Genomic DNA, 20,766 nt, shown 5'->3' with positions numbered 1-20,766 from the left:
TACAAATAGATGGAGAGATATACCATGTTCTTGGATTGGAAGAATCAACATTGTGAAAATGACTCTACTACCCAAAGCAATCTACAGATTCAATGCAATCCCCACCAAACTAACACTGGCATTTTTCACAGAACTAGAACAAAAAAATTCACAGTTTGTATGGAAACACAAAAGACCCCGAATAGCCAAACCAATCTTGAGAATGAAAAATGGAGCTGGAGGAATCAGGGTCCCTGACTTCAGACTATACTACAAAGCTACAGTAATGAAGACAGTATGGTACTGGCACAAAAACAGAAAGACAGATCAATGGAACAGCATAGAAAGTCCAGAGATAAACCCACGCACATATGGTCACCTTATCTTTGATAAAGGAGGCAGGAATGTACAGTGGAGAAAGAACAGCCTCTTCAAGAAGTGGTGCTGGGAAAACTGGATAGCTACATGTAAAAGTATGAGATTAGATCACTCCCTAGCACCATACACAAAAATAAGCTCAAAATGGATTAAAGACCTAAATGTAAGGCCAGAAACTATCAAACTCTTAGAGGAAAACATAGACAGAACACTCTATGACATAAATCGCAGCAAGATCCTTTTTCACCCACCTCCTAGAGAAATGGAAATAAAAACAAAAGTAAACAAATGGGACCTAATGAAACTTCAAAGCTTTTCCACAGCAAAGGAAACCATAAACAAGACCGAAAGACAACCCTCAGAATGGGAGAAACTATTTGCAAATGAAGCAACTGACAAAAGATTAATCTCCAAAATTTATAAGCAGCTCATGCAGCTCAATAACAAAAAAACAAACAACCCAATCCAAAAATGGGCAGAAAACCTAAATAGACATTTCTCCAAAGAAGATATACAGACTGCCAACAAACACATGAACGAATGCTCAACATCATTAATCATTAGAGAAATGCAAATCAAAACTACAATGAGGGCCTTCCCTGGTGGCGCAGTGGTTGAGAGTCCACCTGCCAAAGCAGGAGACACGGGTTCGTGCCCTGGCCTGGGAAGATCCCACATGCCACGGAGCGGCTGGGCCTGTGAGCCATGGCCGCTAAGCCTGCGTGCCCAGAGCCTGTGCTCCTCAATGGGAGAGACCACAACAGTGAGAGGCCCGCGTACCACAAAAAAAAAAAAAAAAAAAAAAAAAACTACAATGAGATATCATCTCACACCAGTCAGAATGGCCATCATCAAAAACTCTAGAAACAATAAATGCTGGAGAGGGTGTGGAGAAAAAGGAACACTCTTGCACTGTTGGTGGGAATGTAAATTGATACAGCCACTGTGGAGAACAGTATGGAGGTTCCTTAAAAAACTATAAATAGAACTACCATATGACCCAGCAATCCCACTCCTGGGCATATACCCTGAGAAAACCATAATTCAGAAACAGTCATCTACCACAATATTCATTGCAGCTCTATTTACAATAGCCAGGACATGTAAGCAACCTAAATGTCCATTGACAGATGAATGGATAAAGAAGATGTTGCACATATATACAATGGAATATTACCCAGGCATAAAAAGAAATGAAACCGAATTATTTGTAGTGAGGTGGATGGAACTAGAGTCTGTCATACAGAGTGAAGTAAGTCAGAAAGAGAAAGACAAATACCGTATGCTAACACATATATATGGAATTTAAGAAAAAAAAATGTCATGAAGTACCCAGGGGTAAGACAGGAATAAAGACACAGACCTACTAGAGAATGGACTTGAGGATATGGGGAGGGGGAAGGGTAAGCTGTGACAAAGCGAGAGAGAGGTATGGACATATATACACTATCAAACGTAAGGTAGATAGCTAGTGGGAAGCATCTGCATAGCACAGGGAGATCAGCTCGTTGCTTTGTGACTGCCTGGAGGGGTGGGATAGGGAGGGTGGGAGGGAGTGAGACGCAAGAGGGAAGAATATGGAAACATACGTATACATATAACTGATTCACTTTGTTATAAAGCAGAAACTAACACACCATTGGAAAGCACTTATACTCCAATAAAGATTAAAAATATAAATAAATAAATAAAGGAAGAAAATATACATGACCTATATGTTCATCAATCAGACATAGCCCCATTAAAATTAGGGCACATTTCCTTTAGTCCTTACTAAAAATTAATAGTGATAAAACTTACCATCTTCATATTGTTTTTTCCGAGTTGTACTTTTATCAAGTGATCCATCTAGAAAGCCTTTTCCAATCTCCGACCAAACCTGAAAATAGCAAAACGTATCTATTACCTAATATGTAAATTTTCCAAATCATATCAAGCAATCTAAGCTAACAGCTGGAGAACCTGTCTCACTAACAGAACTGTTAATTAAACTCCCCTTTTCAAGTGGGCTGCATAATCATTTACTCCACAGTCTTTAAGGATAGGGCACAAATACATTTTAATAATTTCATTCAAAGTACTTCCAAACTAATTATAATTAGAAAGTCAAAAGTTCCCTTCCGGGCTTCCCTGGTGGCGCAGTGGTTGAGAGTCCACCTGCCGATGCAGGGGACATGGGTTTGTGCCCTGGTCTGGGAAGATCCCACATAGCGCGGAGAGGCTGGGCCCGTGAGCCATGGCCGCTGAGCCTGCGCGTCCGGAGCCTGTGCTCCGCAATGGGAGAGGCCACAACAGTGAGAGGCCCGTGAACCGCAAAAAAAAAAAAAAAGTTCCCTTCCTGAATTTCAAAGAAGTATATGCACAGGGAGGAAAAGAACACTGCAGTAGAGTCAATTCTCAATTTTTTATTATAATGGTACCAGTGGATAAGTAAAATTCATCCGGAATTCCAAATTTTTACTTCACCTGCAATACTGATAAGGTTTGGCTGCGATCCAGAAAAAGGTTAAAAATTAGTCTAAGATTTAGAGAGGGTAAACAACAGAATAGGCTTCTAATTATTTCAAAATTGGATAATTAGCCCTTAAAAAATTGTTTATAATTCAAAAGTTCTGAAAGAACCTGGGAAAGGACAAAACACTTATTAAACAATGCTAAATATTTTTTAAATTATTAATAGAGTTAAGAGTCCTCAAGTCTTATCTTACAAAGGTATGCCTTTCAGATTATTTCAATGTAAAAAATTAAACTATTAAAAGTAATGTAGGGCTTCCCTGGTAGCACAGTGGTTAAGAATCCGCCTGCCAATGCAGGGGACACAGGTTCGAGCCCTGGTCCAGGAAGATCCCACATGCCACGGAGCAACTAGGCTCGTGCGCCACAACTACTGAGCCTGCGCTCTAAAGCTCATTAGCCACAACTACTGAAGCCCGTGTGCCACAACTACTGAAGCCCGCGTGCCACAACTACTGAAGCCCACGTACCACAACTACAGAAGCCCGCGCACCTAGAGCCTGTGCTCCACAACAAGAGAAGCCACTGCAATGAGAAGCCTGCGCACCGCAACCAAGAGTAGCCCCCGCTCGCCACAACTAGAGAAAGCCCGCGCACAGCAACAAAGACCCAATGTAACCATAAATAAATAAATAAATAAATAAATAAATAAATAAATAATGAATTTAAGTATAGAATCTTTATTTAAAAAAAAAGTACCGTGAAAATGTAGGAATACCCTTAAAGTGAGAATGAAGTTCAGCTTTTTGCTCAACAGACAGAAATCAACAAGTCTTCTTGGATCTCTGAGACAGAGGAGGACCCAGGGCAAACTGTGGCCCCCAAGACTGGAGAGACAGGTGAAAACAGGGAGTCACACTTTACTGGAACAGATATACAAGTGGAAACTACCTCAGGAACCAGTGCTGGGGTAGGAAAACCTGAACTCTAATTGACAAATGGCTAGAGATTCAGTATGACAACTCTGACAGTTAAAAACTCCAGGGGACCCAGACACAGGGCCCCCCAAGTGAGATTTACTTCTGGGAGCTTGACCAGGTTCCCACAGTAAATATAAGAGAAAAATCCCCTTAGGCTTCCAGCAGGGGGGCTGAAAAAGGAACCCATTTAAAATAAGGCAGAGCACTCTGCTCTTCTTAACAAGGCCTGCCCTCAGAGGGAACTCATTAGCCAGAGTCTAACCTTCTGGGGTATTAACAGAGCTGGGAAAGGGATATTCAATCCCAGTCAAGTCTAGTCTTTCCCGTGGAAGAAGGCAAGTACCGAACTCCCGCCTATGCTAGCCATCCTTTCCCACCTAAGGGGGGAGAAAAAAACTGAGAAACACTGGTGAAGTTCACAGTCCAAATGCATAGGCTCACTAAAAGACAGACCTAATCACAGGATTATGGAATGCTTCCCCTTTCTCCACACCTCACCACCACACTGCTAAAGGCCTATATACACTAGTTTCTTTTACACAGTACATCATGTCTGGCTATCAAGAAAAAGTTACGAGCCATACCAAAAGGCAAAAAACACAATTTGAAGAAACAAACCGAGCATCAGAATGGCAGGAATCTTGGAATTATCAGATCAGGAATTTAAAACAACTATGATTAATTGCTAAAGGCTCTAAAGGGTAATAGGCTAAGGGCTCTAAATGATCCTTAAGTAAAGGATAAAGTAGACAGCATGCAAGAACAGGTAGGCAATGTAAGCAGAGAGATGAAAATCCTAAGAAAGAACAACAACAACAACAAAAAACTAGAGATCAAAAACACTGTAACAGAAATGAAGAATGCCTTTGACAGGCTTATTACTGATAGTATACTGGTTTTGGCTTAGCAAAGAAGGTGTGATCTAGAGGATATATCCATGGAATCCTCAAACACAGTTTCTTACAAAACAAAAAATACTCTTTCAATATGATCCAGCAATCATACTCCTTGGTATTTACCCAAAGAAGCTGGAAATTTATGTTGATAACAAAAACCTCCACAAGATATTTATGGCAGCTTTATTCATAATTGCCAAAACTTGTAAGCAACCAAGAGGTCCTTTAGCAGGTGAATGAATAAACTGTGGTACACACAATGGAATACTATCCAGCTAAAAGAACCATGAAAAGACATGGAGGGGGAATGCCCTGGTGGTCCAGTGCTTAAGAATCTGCCTTCCAATGCAAGGGATGTGGGTTCGATTCCTCATCGGGGAACTAAGTTCCCACATACTGCAGGGCAACTAAGACCGCGTGCCCCAACTACTGAGCCCAGGTGCTCTAGAGCCCATGCACCGCAACTACTGAGCCCGCATACCACAACAAAGAACCCACACTCCGCAACGAAAGATCCCACATGGCACAACGAAGATCCCACATGCCACAGCTATCCCACATGGCACAACAAAGATCCCAGGTGCCACAGCTAAGACCCAGCACAGCCAAATAAATAAATAAATATTTTTTTTAAAAAAAGAAAAGACAAGGAGGAAGCTTAAATATTAATACATATTGCTAAGTGAAAGAAGCCAATCTAAGGGTATATACTGTATTATTCCAATGTCATACAAAATTCTGGAAAAGGCAAAATTATGGATACAAGAAAAAGATCAGTGGTTGCTGAGACTGTGGGGGACGATATTATAATGATGGATATAGGTCATTATACATTTGTCCAAAGCCATTGAATGTATGGCATCAAGTGTGAACCCTTACATAATCTATGGACTCTGGGTGATTATTATGTGTCCAATGTAGGTTCATCCTTGGCAAAAAATGCACCATTCTAGTGAATGATATTGATAATGGGGGAGACTATGCATGTGTGGAAACAGGGGGTATATGGGAAATCTCTGTACCATCCTCTCAATTTTACTGTAAACCTAAAACTGCTTAAAAAAGAAGTCTTTTTAAAAAAGCATTATAGGGGACTTCACTGGTGGCCCAATGGTTAACACTTTCACTTCCAATGCAGAGAGTGCAGGTTCGATCCCTGGTCAGGGAGCTAAGATCCCACATGCCTCGCAGCCAAAAAACCAAAACATAAAACAGAAGCAATATTGTAACAGATTCAGTAAAGACTTTTTAAATGGTCCACATCAAAAAAATCTTTTAAAAAAATAAATAAAAATTTAAAAGCACTATAAATAAACGTAAAAGCAAATGAAAATTGAGATAAAAATAAAAAGCTCTTACAGATTAGTAAGAAAAAGAAACACATTGATAGAAATATGGGTGAAGGACATGAGAAAGCATCCCACAAAAGATGAAACACAAGTTGTTCAGCAAAAATATTAAACAATGTTTAACCTCACAAACAATAAAAGAATTATAAATTTTAATCATAAAAAATCATTTTTTACTTACAAAATAGGCAGATATTTAAAAGACACATAACTCTAAATGTCAAAAGCACAAGGAAAGAGCACGCTAATGCTGGTGGGAAAATAACTGGGACAATGTTTTTGGAGGGTAGTTCAGAAACAGTATGCAGTTGGGTGTGAGGTGAACATTTTTCACATGTTAACGCCTGTGAAAGCGGTATGCATCTTATGACTGACGACATCTCCCAAGTGCTGTCAGCCAAGCAACAGTCATGGTGCAGCTGTCACTGCCTCTGCATTCACAACCTGGTTAGTGCTCCTGGTGGCACGGCTGGACAACAGCAGCCCCGGGGTGTTTCAGAAATTGAAGATCATTTAAGGCAGGATTTTAAGTCATGTTTATGGTCTGAAAACTTTTTTTTTTTTTTTTTGCGGTACGCGGGCCTCTCACTGCTGTGGCCTCTCCCGTTGCGGATCACAGGCTCCGGACGCGCAGGCTCAACGGCCATGGCTCACGGGCCCAGCCGCTCCGCGGCATGTGGGATCTTCCCAGACCGGGGCACGAACCCGTGTCCCCTGCATCCGCAGGCGGACTCTCAACCACTGCGCCACCAGGGAAGCCCTGGTCTGAAAACTTTGACAACTTCCAGTAATGTTAAGAAAATGCCAGATTGCTGCCAAAAATATACAATTTGAATCTAGTCACACCCAAAAATATGTAATTTGAATCTAGTCAAACCCAAATGAGGGACAGTCCACAAAATAATTATCCTGTACTTAAAAAAAAATGTCAAGGTCAAGAAACAAAGAAAAGCTGAGAAACTGTTTCACATTAAAGAGGTTTGACCACTAAAAGTAAAGAAATCTGAATATCGGCTCTGGATAAAAGTATGGTATGAATGCTAAATTTCCCAAGTTTGACAACCATGTTGTTGCTATATGAGAGAATATCCTTGTTTTTAGGATATACAGACTGAAGTATTTAGGGGGAAAGAAGCAAAATGTCTACTTTACTCTCAAATGGTTTGGGTAAGGAGAGGAGGAATGGATGGATGGATGGATGGATGGACGGACGGACGGATGGATGGATGGATAGATAGAGAATGAATGACAAAAGCAAATGGGGCAAAATGTAAACAACTGGTGAACCTGGGCGAAGGATATTACGGGAGTTCCTAGTACTGGCTGCAACTTTTCTGTAAGTTTGAAATTATTATTTCTACTTTGAAATTCTAAGGAAAGAAAGGTAAAGAAAATGCCAGCATAAAAATACGCAGAATAGGAATAGGTATCAGCAGTTTAGAATAAAATTCTGGAAATAATAGTGGAGGTCCCGTTTTAAAACTGCGGTCTCATCAACATGAAAAAAATCAGATATCAACAACTGAGTCAAAAATTGATTCTTCGTTAAAATATGAAAACATTTTAGGAATTCCTTAGCCAATTTGTTTTAGCTGGGTAACCTGAGTAGTTTACTCTAGGAAGGGGAATTAGAGTGATTTTTCCACTTTTATTTTTACGCTCCTGAACATGTGAACGTTTTCTAAGAATATTTTTCAATCATCAAACACAAGTAATAAAACCATTTTAAAGGGAAAAATGATAATATTAAACAGTGACAGAGTGTTAAGCCACAGTGCCTAGTGATTTTGTTTTACACACATTATATTATTTAACCTGTTTTTATAGATTTGAAGAAAATAAGTGATTTCTCAGAGATCCAAAATGCAGTGAAGTAAATGACTTAAGTATGATTTGAAACAAATAAAGTAATATAATGTTGAGACTGATAAAAATAGAGAATAATAAAGTCCATATGTGAGTTCACAAAGGCAAACAGTAAACCTGTTTTCAACTGCATTAGCCTTTCTTCATATTCATTTTAGTATTTTAACACTCCATCAACTTTAATTTCTTTCTATAGAGGACGTAGTCTCTATTAAGTATGGTTTTTCTCTTTATTCTAGAAATTAGCATTATTTTATAACACACTTGGTTTTGGGTGTTTTGCCACGCCACATGGCTTGCAGGATCTCAGTTCCCCAACCAGGGATTAAACCTGGGCCACAGCAGTGAAAGCCCAAAATCCTAACCGCTAGGCCACCAGGGAACTCCCGACATACTTGCTACATATTAAAAGAAAAATTTTTTTTAGTCATTCATTTTTTAAATTTCAAAAAGTAACTGCTTAGGGACTCCCTGGTGGTGCAGTGGTCGAGAATCCACCTGCCAATGCAGGTGACACGGGTTTGATCCCTGGTGAAGATCCCACATGCCACGGAGCAACTAAGCCCGTGTGCCACAACTACTGAAGCCCATGCGCCTAAAGCTCGTGCTCAACAAGAGAACAAGAGGAGCCACCACAAGAAGAAGCCCACGCACCGCAAGGAAGAGAAGAGTTGCTCCTGCTCTCTCAACTAGAGACAGCCCACAAGCATCAATGAAGACCCAACGCAGCCAAAAATAAATAAATAATATACATAAATTTTTTTTAAAAAGTAACTGCTTAAAAAAGTAATTCTTGGGCTTCCCTGGTGGCACAGTGGTTGAGAGTCCGCCTGCCGATGCAGGGGACGCGGGTTCGTGCCCCGGTCCAGGAAGATTCCACGTGCCGCAGAGCGGCTGGGCCTGTGAGCCACGGCTGCTGGGCCTGTGTGTGCTCCGCAACGGGGGAGGCCACAGCGGTGAGAGGCCCGCATATTGCAAAATAAAAGAAAAAGAAAGAAAAAAAAAAAAGTAATTCTTAAATTTTTAAAAAAGGGAATTAACCTTCTTGCATTGTTTTTAGCCCCAAACAAGGAAATTCTGTACTACAGAATCTTAAACCTTCTTCTTAAGAGGCAAAGTCTACATTATTCAACTATCTAATTTGATGAAAGAGTAATTTTAAATTTGGCCCTAGACTTACTGTGCCATGATTCTTTTGGAAGCGAATGACTTCTTGTTCATCTTCAAATGTACTACCCATTACCATCTGCGTAACAGACTTCATTGCAAAGCCAAGCATATGCTGGCAGAGAGGGACATGTTGGGACTCTGGGTAGGAGAGCCACTTATCCAATAATTCTTCCGAAAGCTGAAACAAAACAGAAAAACACAATGATTTACTATTTTCTCCTACTAAATCTTAGAAAAATCCATCAAGTAGACTCATTTCATAGAGTATACAGTTCAACTCCTTAATCACAGCAAACATTCAGGTGTTTACTGACCTGTCAGGCTAACACTGGCTCCACCAATAATTACATCCCTAATCGTTTAGGTTCAGATTCTGTCAAAGGGCTGATTTGGAAAACAAAAAAACCACAACAGTGAAAACAGAAAATATAAGTTAAATGTTCAAAGGCTGGGAAAACCTTAAACCTAAAGGAAATTAAGATATTAAAGTCTTGGGCTTCCCTGGTGGCACAGTGGTTGAGAGTCTGCCTGCCGATGCAGGGGACATGGGTTTGTGCCCCGGTCCGGGAAGATCCCACATGCCGTGGAGTGGCTGGGCCCGTGAGCCATGGCCGCTGAGCCTGCGCGTCCGGAGCCTGTGCTCCGCAACGGGAGAGGCCACAACAGTGAGAGGCCCGCATACCGCAAAAAAAAAAAAAAAAAAAAAAGATATTAAAGTCTTAGTATCTAATTAAAAATGGTAAAGGTTCCCCACAGACTGGCTGTGATATAGTAAACAATCAATAAATATATGAATATGTAAAAGTCCTAGACATGCTTCAGTGACAGAAACCTCTCAGAGTCTCTTTGTCATTCCTTCATCCAACGAATATTTATCAAATCCCCTGTGGAATAAAAAACAATGTGTAGGGACTTCCCTGGTGGCGCGGTGATTAAGAATCCACCTGCCAACGCAGGGGACACAGGTTCAAGCCCTGGTCCGGGAAGATCCCACATGCCGTGGAGCAACTAAGCCCATGCACCACAACTACTGAGCCCACGCTCCACAACTACTGAAGCCTGCGCACCTAGAGACCATGCTCCACAACAAGAGAAGCCACTGCAATGAGAAGCCTGCACACCGCAACGAAGAGTAGCCCCCACTTGCCGCAACTAGAGAATGCCCACGTGCTGCAACGAAGACCAAACGCAGCCATAAATAAATAAATAAATAAATAAAACAATGTGTAATAAAAAGATCAAAAGCTTTGGAGTCAGAAAAACCTTGGGTTTACTTCTGGCTCTGTCACTTAGAAGTAATGTGACTTTGCGCAATCTGCTTGACTTTTCCAAGGTTCAGGTGTCTCAACAGTTAAACAGGCATGACATCTCCCACTTTTCACGGTTGCTGCGATAGGGATAATTGTACTTACGTCACACAACACAGTTTTGTGAAGGGTTTTGTGAAGTAAAATATATAAAGCCCCTTTCATGTTAGGAACTCAAATTTAAGCTACTTTCCCATATCAACTCCATGAAAGTTTTGTCACAGTGTAAAGGACCTCCCTGATCTACACATATGCCACTAACATAATTTTGAAAATTTACCATATCTATATAATATTTTCCATTACAATTCTCTTTCAAAATGTTCCAGAAGAGGGCTTCCCTGGTGGCGCAGTGGTTGAGAGCCCGCCTGACGATGCAGGGGACACGAGTTCGTGCCAGGTCCGGGAAGATCCCACATGCCGCGGAGTGGCTGGGCCCGTGAGCCATGGCCACTGAGCCTGCGCGTCCGGAGCCTGTGCTCCGCAACGGGAGAGGCCACAACAGTAAGAGGCCCACGTACCACAAAAATAAAACAAAAATTAAAAATAAAAATGTTCCAGAAGACAGACTGACTTCCACAATGGTGGAGTGAGGACTTTGGTGATCTCAGTCTCCCTCTAAAACAGTGAAAATACGTGCGAAACAACTAAACAACTAACATCAACCATTCCAGCACTTTGGCAATTAACCAAAACCCAGTACCCACTGAGAAGTGTCTATTCAACAGGAACAACTAAACCTTGGTAAGATAGTGGGGTCTTCAGTGTTTTAACTTAAGGTTATTTCATTTTCCTTCTCTCCCCAGCTCAACAGTAGCCAAAAGTCAACAGCACTGCAGAAAACAGAGCTCTATTAAAAGCACCATCACCACTGGTCATCAAAATGGTCACTGAAAATGGAGGACAGGGAATCCCAAGACTCTAACCCTCCCCAAAAGCATGTAATGAGCTGGTCCAAACTGTCAAAATCAACTTCTGAAAAACTCTGGAATACAGTCAAAGACTTACAACAACCAGGGGAAGCCTTGATGAAGAAAGAAGCTGTTGCTTTGTGGTAAGAAAGCACTGTGACATTTTAAACAGCCTGCCTGTAATTCCCATATCCCAGAGAGGCAGCAGCTAAGAGAACAGCAGCCCATACTCCTGGTGCAAATTGCTAGGAAGTGATACAGACATTTTTGTCAAAAAATTGTGGCTGTGGGTCTCAACCTGTCTGGCAACTCCCATCAAGGACTGGTGCAAAGGCTGCCCTTGTTTGGCCCAACTCTGAGCATTTCCAGAGCTAGGACAGGTTCCTAGGTAGCTTCTGCCAAAAACATTTAAAGGTGCAGGTATTGGCTGCAAAAGCTGGGGCATGAAATGACAGCTGGGACAAGCAATGAAAAGACCAAGAAGCCAGGGAAGGACGGGGTTGGGAGAAGAGATAAATGTGGGAATGGGAGCTTTTAAAAGCTTCTGCAAATACCAGGGAATTAAGAAAGTCATGCACATGCCCAAGACCAGGATACATGCTCAGAAAAGGTCTGAGAAGACTAGGCTTTCACATCTGGGGTCTTCTGGCTCCATACAAGCAGAAAGTGAGAACAAAGGCAGAGCTGTATAAAACCTGGATAAGTGTTAAAGGAGGACTCCAACACAAAGCCAATCTGCAAACACTGGGAGAGCTTTTTTAATTTTCTTTTGTAAGCTTCAAGTGTTTAAGGTAAAATCTGTCGAAACACCAGCTGAGCATTAAGCTAACAGAACAGATGCTTCAGTGGCCACACATGACAAAGAATACAGACTTTACAAAAACAGTTTAGAAAAGACTAAGCAAGTGAACAACAATAATCCACAACAGAGAGCAAGAACAAACTCTAAGGAAGGTGAAGAATCTGATTTCAAGATTGCCATCCACAGGTGTGCCCCCTCCGGCAGAGTCTGGATATCAGTCATGGGAGCATGGGATCTTCCTTGGGTGCTCTGTCTCAGCCCTAGAGTTGGTGACTGCTCCTTTTACCAGCTATTCTGGTATTCTTTAGAGTTATCTTTACTTCCGACTAGCTAATCTCTCATTACTCCAAATCCCCTGTTGTAGTTAATAATTCTTTATATTAAACTTTCCCTATTTAAATAATTGTGTGCTTTATCTCTCCCGACTGGACCCACACTGATAAACACTTTAAGAAACACGAATCAAGAAGAAGAGAGAGAAGGTACTAATGAGGCTAATGACATTAAAAATATAACAGAGGTACTTCCCTAGTGGTCCAGTGGTTGAGAATTCACCTTCCAATGCAGGGGATGCAGGTTCGATCCCAGGTCAGGGAACTAACATCTCACATGCCGCGGTGCAACTAAGACTGCATGTCACAACTACAGAGCCCACGCGCTCTGGAACCCGTGCAACACAACTAGAGAGCTGCTGAGCCACAATTAGAGAGAAGGCCAAGCACCACAACAGAAGATTCCATGTGCCGCAACTAAGACCTGACACAGCCAAAAATAAATAAATAAGTATTTTAAAATATATATGTATAACAGAATAACTGGCAATAAAGCATGAAAAGAAATGAAAGGTATTAGGATTGGAAAAGAATAAAACTGTCACTAATCTCGGATATCATGATAAACCATTAGACTTAATAAGGAAATTTGGCAAGGTTAATGACTACAAGGTCAATACGCAGAAATCAACTGTATATATAAGTAACAAACAATGAAATTTAAAAACTGTAGCATTTATGATAGCATTTTTAAAATACCACTAAATAGGAGTAAATTTAATAAAAGATGTACAAGATCTCTACACTGAAAAGAGAAAAAATTATTGAGAAAAGCTAAAGACCAAAAAGTGGGAGGGTATTCTTCCATATTCATGGATTGGAAAATTCCATAATATTGTGGACAAAGAATGTTGCCTACCATTCCAGTAAACAACAAATGTTGCCACCATCAAGCCATCAGCCACTGCTGCCCCTCCTCCCCACATGGTGCACCCTGAAGGGATTCAGAATGGAGAAAAACAGGATACAGGCCCTAGATATGTAAGATGTATATCTAAGGAATAATTTCAATAAGTCCAGACTCTTACATCTTCTCATACATAGAAAAGCACTAAAATCACTAATTTCAGATATCTGGTTTTTGCCATTAGCAGTAGTCTTCTGATGTTTGACTACACAGTTTTTTTTTCTCAGAATATATAGGAATATAGCCTGGCTCCTCCCTTACCTCTTCAGAACAGTTCCTCAGAGCCATCTGAGAGGCTGTTTCCCAGGCTATTTTTCTCAGTAAGGTCCCTGAATAAAATATAACTCACAACTTTTAGATTGTGCGTTTTTCCCCAGTCAACAATATGTAAAGGTAACTTTACATACATCAAGTGACCTACACAGTTACTTGGTTTTGACAAAGGTAACATTACAGTACAATGGAAAAAGGATGATCTTTTCAATGTTATGCTGGGTCAACTGGATAACCATATGGGAAAAAAAGGAATGTTAACCCCTTTCCTCATTCTTTACACAATAATAAACACTAAATAGATTACAGATCTAAGTTTGAAAGGTAAACAGTAAAACTACCAGAACAAAACTTAGATGAATATATTCATGACATTAAGTTAAATAAAGATTTCTCACGTAAGATTTAAAATGCAGTAAACATACAGGCAAAAAAAATAAGTTAGACTACACTAAAATTAGTATCTGTTCATCAAAAGACAAGCTTAAGATCCTATAAAATCAAGCCACAGTAGAAGATACTTGAGATATACACGTATATAATATATATGCACACACACATGCATCCAATAAAGTTCTTAAATTCAGAATTTTTAAAAACCTCTTAAAAATCAATACAAAGAGAGAAAACCCAAAAGAAAAATGGGCAAAAGACTTGAAATACCACTACACCAGAGTGACTATCCAACTGGTAAATAAACAAATGAAAAAATGCTTAATTTTATTCACCATCAGGAAAATGCAAATCAAAATCATAATGACAAGTCCCTCCCATCAGGGACCTTGCACAAGCCTCTTAGATAGCCTCATCCACCAGAGGGCAGACAGCAGAAGCAAGAAGAACTACAACCCTGCAGCCTGTGGGAAAAAACCACATTCACAGAAAGATAGACAACATGAAAAGGCAGAGGGCTAGGTACCAGATGAAGGAACAAGATAAAACCCCAGAAAAACAACTAAATGAAGTGGAGATAGGCAACCTTCCAGAAAAAGAATTCAGAATAATGATACTGAAGATGATCCAGGACCTCAGAAAAAGAATGGAGGCAAAGATCAAGAAGATGCAAGAAATGTTTAACAAAGACCTAGAAGAATTCAAGAACAAACAGAGATGAACAATAAAATAATTGAAATGAAAACTACACTCGAAGGAATCAATAGCAGAATAACTGAGGCAGAAGAACGGATAAGTGACCTGGAAGACAGAATGGTGGAAATCACTGCTGCAGAACAGAATAAAGAAAAAAGAATGAAAGGAAATGAAGACAGCCTAAGAGACTCTGGGACAACATTAAACACAACAACATTCGCATTATAGGGATCCCAGAAGGAGAAGAGAGAGAGAAAGGACCCAAGATAATAACTGAAGAGATTATAGTTGAAAACTTCCCTAACATGGGAAAGGAAATAGCCACCCAAGTCCAGGAAGCGCAGAAAGTCCCATACAGGATAAACCCAGGAGAAACATGCCGAGACACACAGTAATCAAACAAGCAAAAATTAAAGACAACGAAAAATTACTGAAAGCAGCAAGGGAAAAACGACAAACAACATACAGGGGAACTCCCATAAGGTTAACAGCTGATTTCTCAGCACAAACTCTACAAGCCAGAAGAGAGTGGCATGATATACTTAAAGTGATGAAAGGAAAGAACCTACAACCAAGATTACTCTACCCGGCAAGGATTTCATTCAGATTTGATAGAGAAATCAAAAGCTTTACACACAAGCAAAAGCTAAGAGAATTCAGCACCACCAAACCACCTCTACAGCAAATGCGAAAAGAACTTCTTTAAGTGGGAAACACAGAGAAGAAAGGGACCTACAAAACAAATCCAAAACAATTAAGAAAATGGTAATAGGAACATACATATCGATAATTACCTTAAATGTGAATGGATTAAATGCTCCAACCAAAAGACACAGGCTCGCTGAATGGATACAAAAACAATACCCATATATATGCTGTCTACAAGAGACCCACTTCAGACCTAGGGACACATACAGACTGAAAGTGAGGGGATGGAAAAAGATATTCCATGCAAATGGAAATCAAAAGAAAGCTGGAGTAGCAATACTCATATCAGATAAAATAGATTTTAAAATAAAAAATGTTATAAGAGACAAGGAAGGACACTACATAATGATCAAGGGATCAATCCAAGAAGATATAACAATTATAAATATATATGCACCCAACATAGGAGCACCTCCATACATAAGGCAACTGCTAACAGCTATAAAAGAAGAAATCGACAGAAACACAATAATAGTGGGGGACTTTTAACACTTCACTTACCTCGATGGACAGATCATCCAAACAGAAAATTAATAAGGAAACACAAGCTTTAAATGACACAACAGACCAGATGGACTTAATTAATATTTATAGGACATTCCATCCAAAAACAGCAGATTATGCTTTCTTCTCAAGTGCACACGGAACATTCTCCAGGATAGATCACATTTTGGGTCACAAATCAAGCCTCAGTAAATTCAAGAAAATTGAAATCATATCAAGCATCTTTTCTGACCACAGTGCCATGATACGAGAAATCAATTACAGGGAAAAAAACGTAATAAACACAAACACATGGAGGCTAAACAATATGTTACTAAATAACCAAGAGGTCACTGAAGAAATCAAAGAGGAAATCAAAAAATACCTAGAGACAAATTACAATGAAAACACGACGATCCAAAACCTATGGGATGTAGCAAAAGCAGTTCTAAGAGGGAAACTTATAGCAATACAAGCCTACTTTAAGAAACAAGAATAATCACAAACAATCTAACGTTACACCTAAAGGAACTAGAGAAAGAAGAACAAACAACCCAAAGTTAGCAGAAGGAAAGAAATCGTAAAGGTCAGAGCAGAAATAAATGAAATAAAAACAAAGAAAACAATAGCAAAGATCAATAAAACTAAAAACTGGTTGAGAAGATAAACAAAATTGATAAACCATTAGCCAGACTCATCAAGAAAAAGAGGGAGAGGACTCAAATTAATAAAATTAGAAACGAAAAAGGAGAAGGTACTACGGACACCAAAGAAATACAAAGCATCGTAAGAGACAACTACAAGCAACTTTATGCCAATAAAATGGACAACCTGGAAGAAATGGACAAATTCTTAGAAAGGTATAACCTTCCAAGACTGAACCAGGAAGAAACAGAACATATGAACAGACCAATCACAAGTAATGTAATTGAAACTGTAATTAAAAAGCTTCCAACAGGGCTTCCCTGGTGGCGCGGTGGGTGCGAGTCCGCCTGCCGATGCAGGGGACATGGGTTTGTGCCCCGGTCCGGGAAGATCCCACATGCCGCGGAGTGGCTGGGCCCGTGAGCCATGGCCACTGAGCCTGCACGTCCGGAGCCTGTGCTCCGCAACGGGAGAGGCTGCGGCAGTGAGAGGCCCGCATACCGCAAAAAAAAAAAGCTTCCAACAAACAAAAGTCCAGGACCAGATGGCTTCACAGGTGAATTCTGTCAAACATTTAGAGAAGAGCTAACACCCATCCTTCTCAAACTTTTCCAAAAAACTGCAGAGGAAGGAACACTCCCAAACTCATTCTATGAGGCCACCATCACCCTGATACCAAAATCAGACAAAGATACCACAAAAAAAGAAAATTACAGGCCAATATCACTGATGAATATAAATGCAAATATCCTCAACAAAATACTAGCAAACAGAATCCAACAACACATTAAAAGGATCATACACCATGATCAAGTGGGATTTATCCCAGGGATGCAAGGATTCAATATACACAAATCAATCAATGTGATACACCATATTAACAAATTGAAGAATAAAAACCATATGACCATCTCAATAGGTGCAGAAAAAGCTTTTGACAAAATTCAACACCCATTTATGATAAAAACTCTCCAGAAAATGTGCATAGAGGGAACCTACCTCAACATAATAAAGGCCATATATGACAAACCCACAGCAAACATCATCCTCAATGGTGAAAAACTGAAAGCATTGCCACTAATATCAGGAACAAGACAAGGTTGCCCACTCTCACCACTCTTATTCAACATAGTTTTGGAAGTTTTAGCCACAGTAATCAGAGAAGAAAAGGAAATAAAAGGAATCCAAATCAGAAAAGAAGAAGTAAAGCTGTCACTGTTTGCACATGACATGATACTATACATAGAGAATCCTAAAGATACTACCAGAAAACTACTAGAGCTAATCAATGAATTTGGTAAAGTGACAGGATACAAAATTAATGCACAGAAATCTCTGGCATTCCTATACACTAATGATGAAAAATCTGAAAGTGAAATCAAGAAAACACTCCCATTTACGACTGCAACAAAAAGAATAAAATATCTAGGAATAAACCTACCTAAGGAGACAAAATATCTGTATGCAGAAAATTATAAGACACTGATGAAAGACATTAAAGATGATACAAATAGATGGAGAGATATACCATGTTCTTGGATTGGAAGAATCAACATTGTGAAAATGACTCTACTACCCAAAGCAATCTACAGATTCAATGCAATCCCCATCAAACTACCAATGGCATTTTTCACAGAACTAGAACAGAAAATTTCACAGTTTGTATGGAAACACAAAAGACCCCGAATAGCCAAAGCAATCTTGAGAAAGAAAAACAGAGCTGGAGGAATCAGGCTCCCTTACTTCAGACTATACTACAAAGCCACAGTAATCAACAGAGTACGGTACTGGCACAAAAACAGAAAGATAGATCAATGGAACAGCATAGAAAGCCCAGAGATAAACCCACGCACATATGGTCACCTTATATTTGATAAAGGAGGCAGGAATGTACAGTGGAGAAAGGACAGCCTCTTCAATAAGTGGTGCTGGGAAAACTAGACAGGTACATGTAAAAGTATGAGATTAGATCACTCTCTAACACCATACACAAAAATAAGCTCAAAATGGATTAAAGACCTAAATGTAAGGCCAGAAACTATCAAACTCTTAGAGGAAAACATAGGCAAAGCACTCTATGACATAAATCACAGCAAGATCCTTTTTGACCCACCTTCTAGAGAAATGGAAATAAAAACAAAAATAAACAAATGGGACCTAATGAAACTTCAAAGCTTTTGCACAGCAAAGGAAGCCATAAACAAGACCAAAAGACAACCCTCAGAATGGGAGAAAATATTTGCAAATGAAGCAACCGACAAAGTATTAATCTCCAAAATTTACAAGCAGCTCATGCAGCTCAATAACAAAAAAACAAACAACCCAATCCAAAAATGGGCAGAAGACCTAAATAGACATTTCTCCAAAGAAGATATACAGACTGCCAACAAACACATGAAAGAATGCTCAACATCATTAATCATTAGAGAAATGCAAATCAAAACTACAATGAGGTATCATCTCACACCAGTCAGAATGGCCATCATCAAAAAATCTAGAAACAATAAATGCTAGAGAGGGTGTGGAGAAAAGGGAACACTCTTGCACTGCTGGTGGGAATGTGAATTGGTTCAGCCACTATGGAGAACAGTATGGAGGTTCCTTAAAAAACTACAGATAGAACTACCATATGACCCAGCAATCCCACTACTGGGCATATACCCTGAGAAAACCAAAATTCAAAAAGAGTCATGTACCAAAATGTTCATTGCAGCTCTATTTACAATAGCCAGGACATGGAAGCAACCTAAGTGCCCATCATCGGATGAATGGATAAAGAAGATGTGGCATATATATACAATGGAATATTACTCAGCCATAAAAAGAAACGAAATTGAGCTATTTGTAATGAGGTGGATAGACCTAGAGTCTGTCATACAGAGTGAAGTAAGTCAGAAGGAGAAAGACAAATACCGTATGCTAACACATATATATGGAATTTAAGAAAAAAAAAAATGTCATGAAGAACCTAGGGGTAAGGCAGGAATAAAGACGCAGACCTCCTAGAGAATGGACTTGAGGTTATGGGGAGGGGGAAGGGTGAGCTGTGACAGGGCGAGAGAGTCATGGACATATACACACTAACAAACATAGTAAGGTAGATAGCTAGTGGGAAGCAGCCGCATGGCACAGGGATATTGGCTTGGTGCTTTGTGACAGCCTGGAGGGGTGGGATAGGGAGGGTGGGAGGGAGGGAGACGCAAGAGGGAAGACATATGGGAACATATGTTTATGTATGACTGATTCACTTTGTTATAAAGCAGAAACTAACACACCATTGTAAAGCAATTATACCCCAATAAAGATGTTAAAAAATTAAATTAAATTAAATTAAAAAAAAATACTGAACAGTACAAAAACAACAGCAGGGAACATCATTCTCCCCAAATCAACTCCTGCGTATTAGCAGCTTCCAGAAGAATAAAAGAAACCAAATACATAGTCCTAAGAAAGTCCATGAATAAAAGGCTTTGTTCTTAGAGAAAATTAAATAAATTATTGAATTTTGGTTTTAATTAGTCAATGAATTATTAAGCTTTGCTCCTAACGAAAATTCAGTGACTATTCAGACTATCACTGAGAGTTGAGTGGTTCATTGTTTTTTTTTGTTGTTTTTTTTTTTTGGTTCATTGTTTTTGACTTGTACAGTAATACAGGTTAGTGTAAAGAAAATTAATATGTAGAAAACAATAAATAACTTAAAAATAAATGAAAATATAGAAATTAATTTAAATCACCCTAAATTCAACCCAGTAGCAGTAATTACTGATAACATTTTTTTTAATAGAGCTTTTCATGTTTTTCTATAGGTATGTGTATCCATGTATATGTGTACATACATGTGTGCATAAAGGTATACTTTGGACAATGTATTAATACTCTACAAACTGTTCTGTATACTGTTTTTTTTCACTTACCATCTGTTATGGGTTGAATTGTGCCCCCCCAAAAGATCTTGAAGTTTTAACCCCCAGTGCCTGTGAATGTGACCTCATTTGGGAATAGGTTCTTGCAGAAAATCAGTTTAAGGTATGCACATTAGGGTGGGCCTTAATCCAATACCACTGTGTCCTTATAAAAAGGGGAAATTTGGACACTGAAACACACACACAAACATATACACACACAGGGATACCTCATTATAAACATGAAGGCAGAGACTGGGGTGATAAGTGTACAAGCCAAGAACACCAGAGATCACCAGCAAACTACTAGCAGCTAGGAAAGAGGCATAGAA

At 39.6% G+C, this 20,766-nt stretch overlaps 1 protein-coding gene across 4 annotated transcripts in view; it reads right to left on the bottom strand.

Annotated features, from left to right (window-relative positions):
- LOC101286922 (cytochrome P450 20A1) overlaps positions 1-20,766 on the bottom strand; it is an 81,657-nt gene that overhangs the window by 43,969 nt on the left and 16,922 nt on the right. For all 4 annotated transcript variants that reach the window (XM_033429693.2, XM_049712365.1, XM_049712364.1 and 1 more), the window contains 2 exons: positions 9,083-9,250; positions 2,158-2,236 (listed from right to left, as the gene is read on the bottom strand). In XM_033429693.2, the coding sequence (XP_033285584.1) occupies positions 2,158-2,236; positions 9,083-9,250 (247 nt within the window). The remainder of the gene's footprint in view (positions 1-2,157; positions 2,237-9,082; positions 9,251-20,766) is intronic.

The sequence above is a fragment of the Orcinus orca genome, chromosome 7, assembly GCF_937001465.1.
Source record: "Orcinus orca chromosome 7, mOrcOrc1.1, whole genome shotgun sequence".
Taxonomy (NCBI): domain Eukaryota; kingdom Metazoa; phylum Chordata; class Mammalia; order Artiodactyla; family Delphinidae; genus Orcinus; species Orcinus orca.
This window is presented reverse-complemented; position numbering and strand designations above follow the sequence as displayed.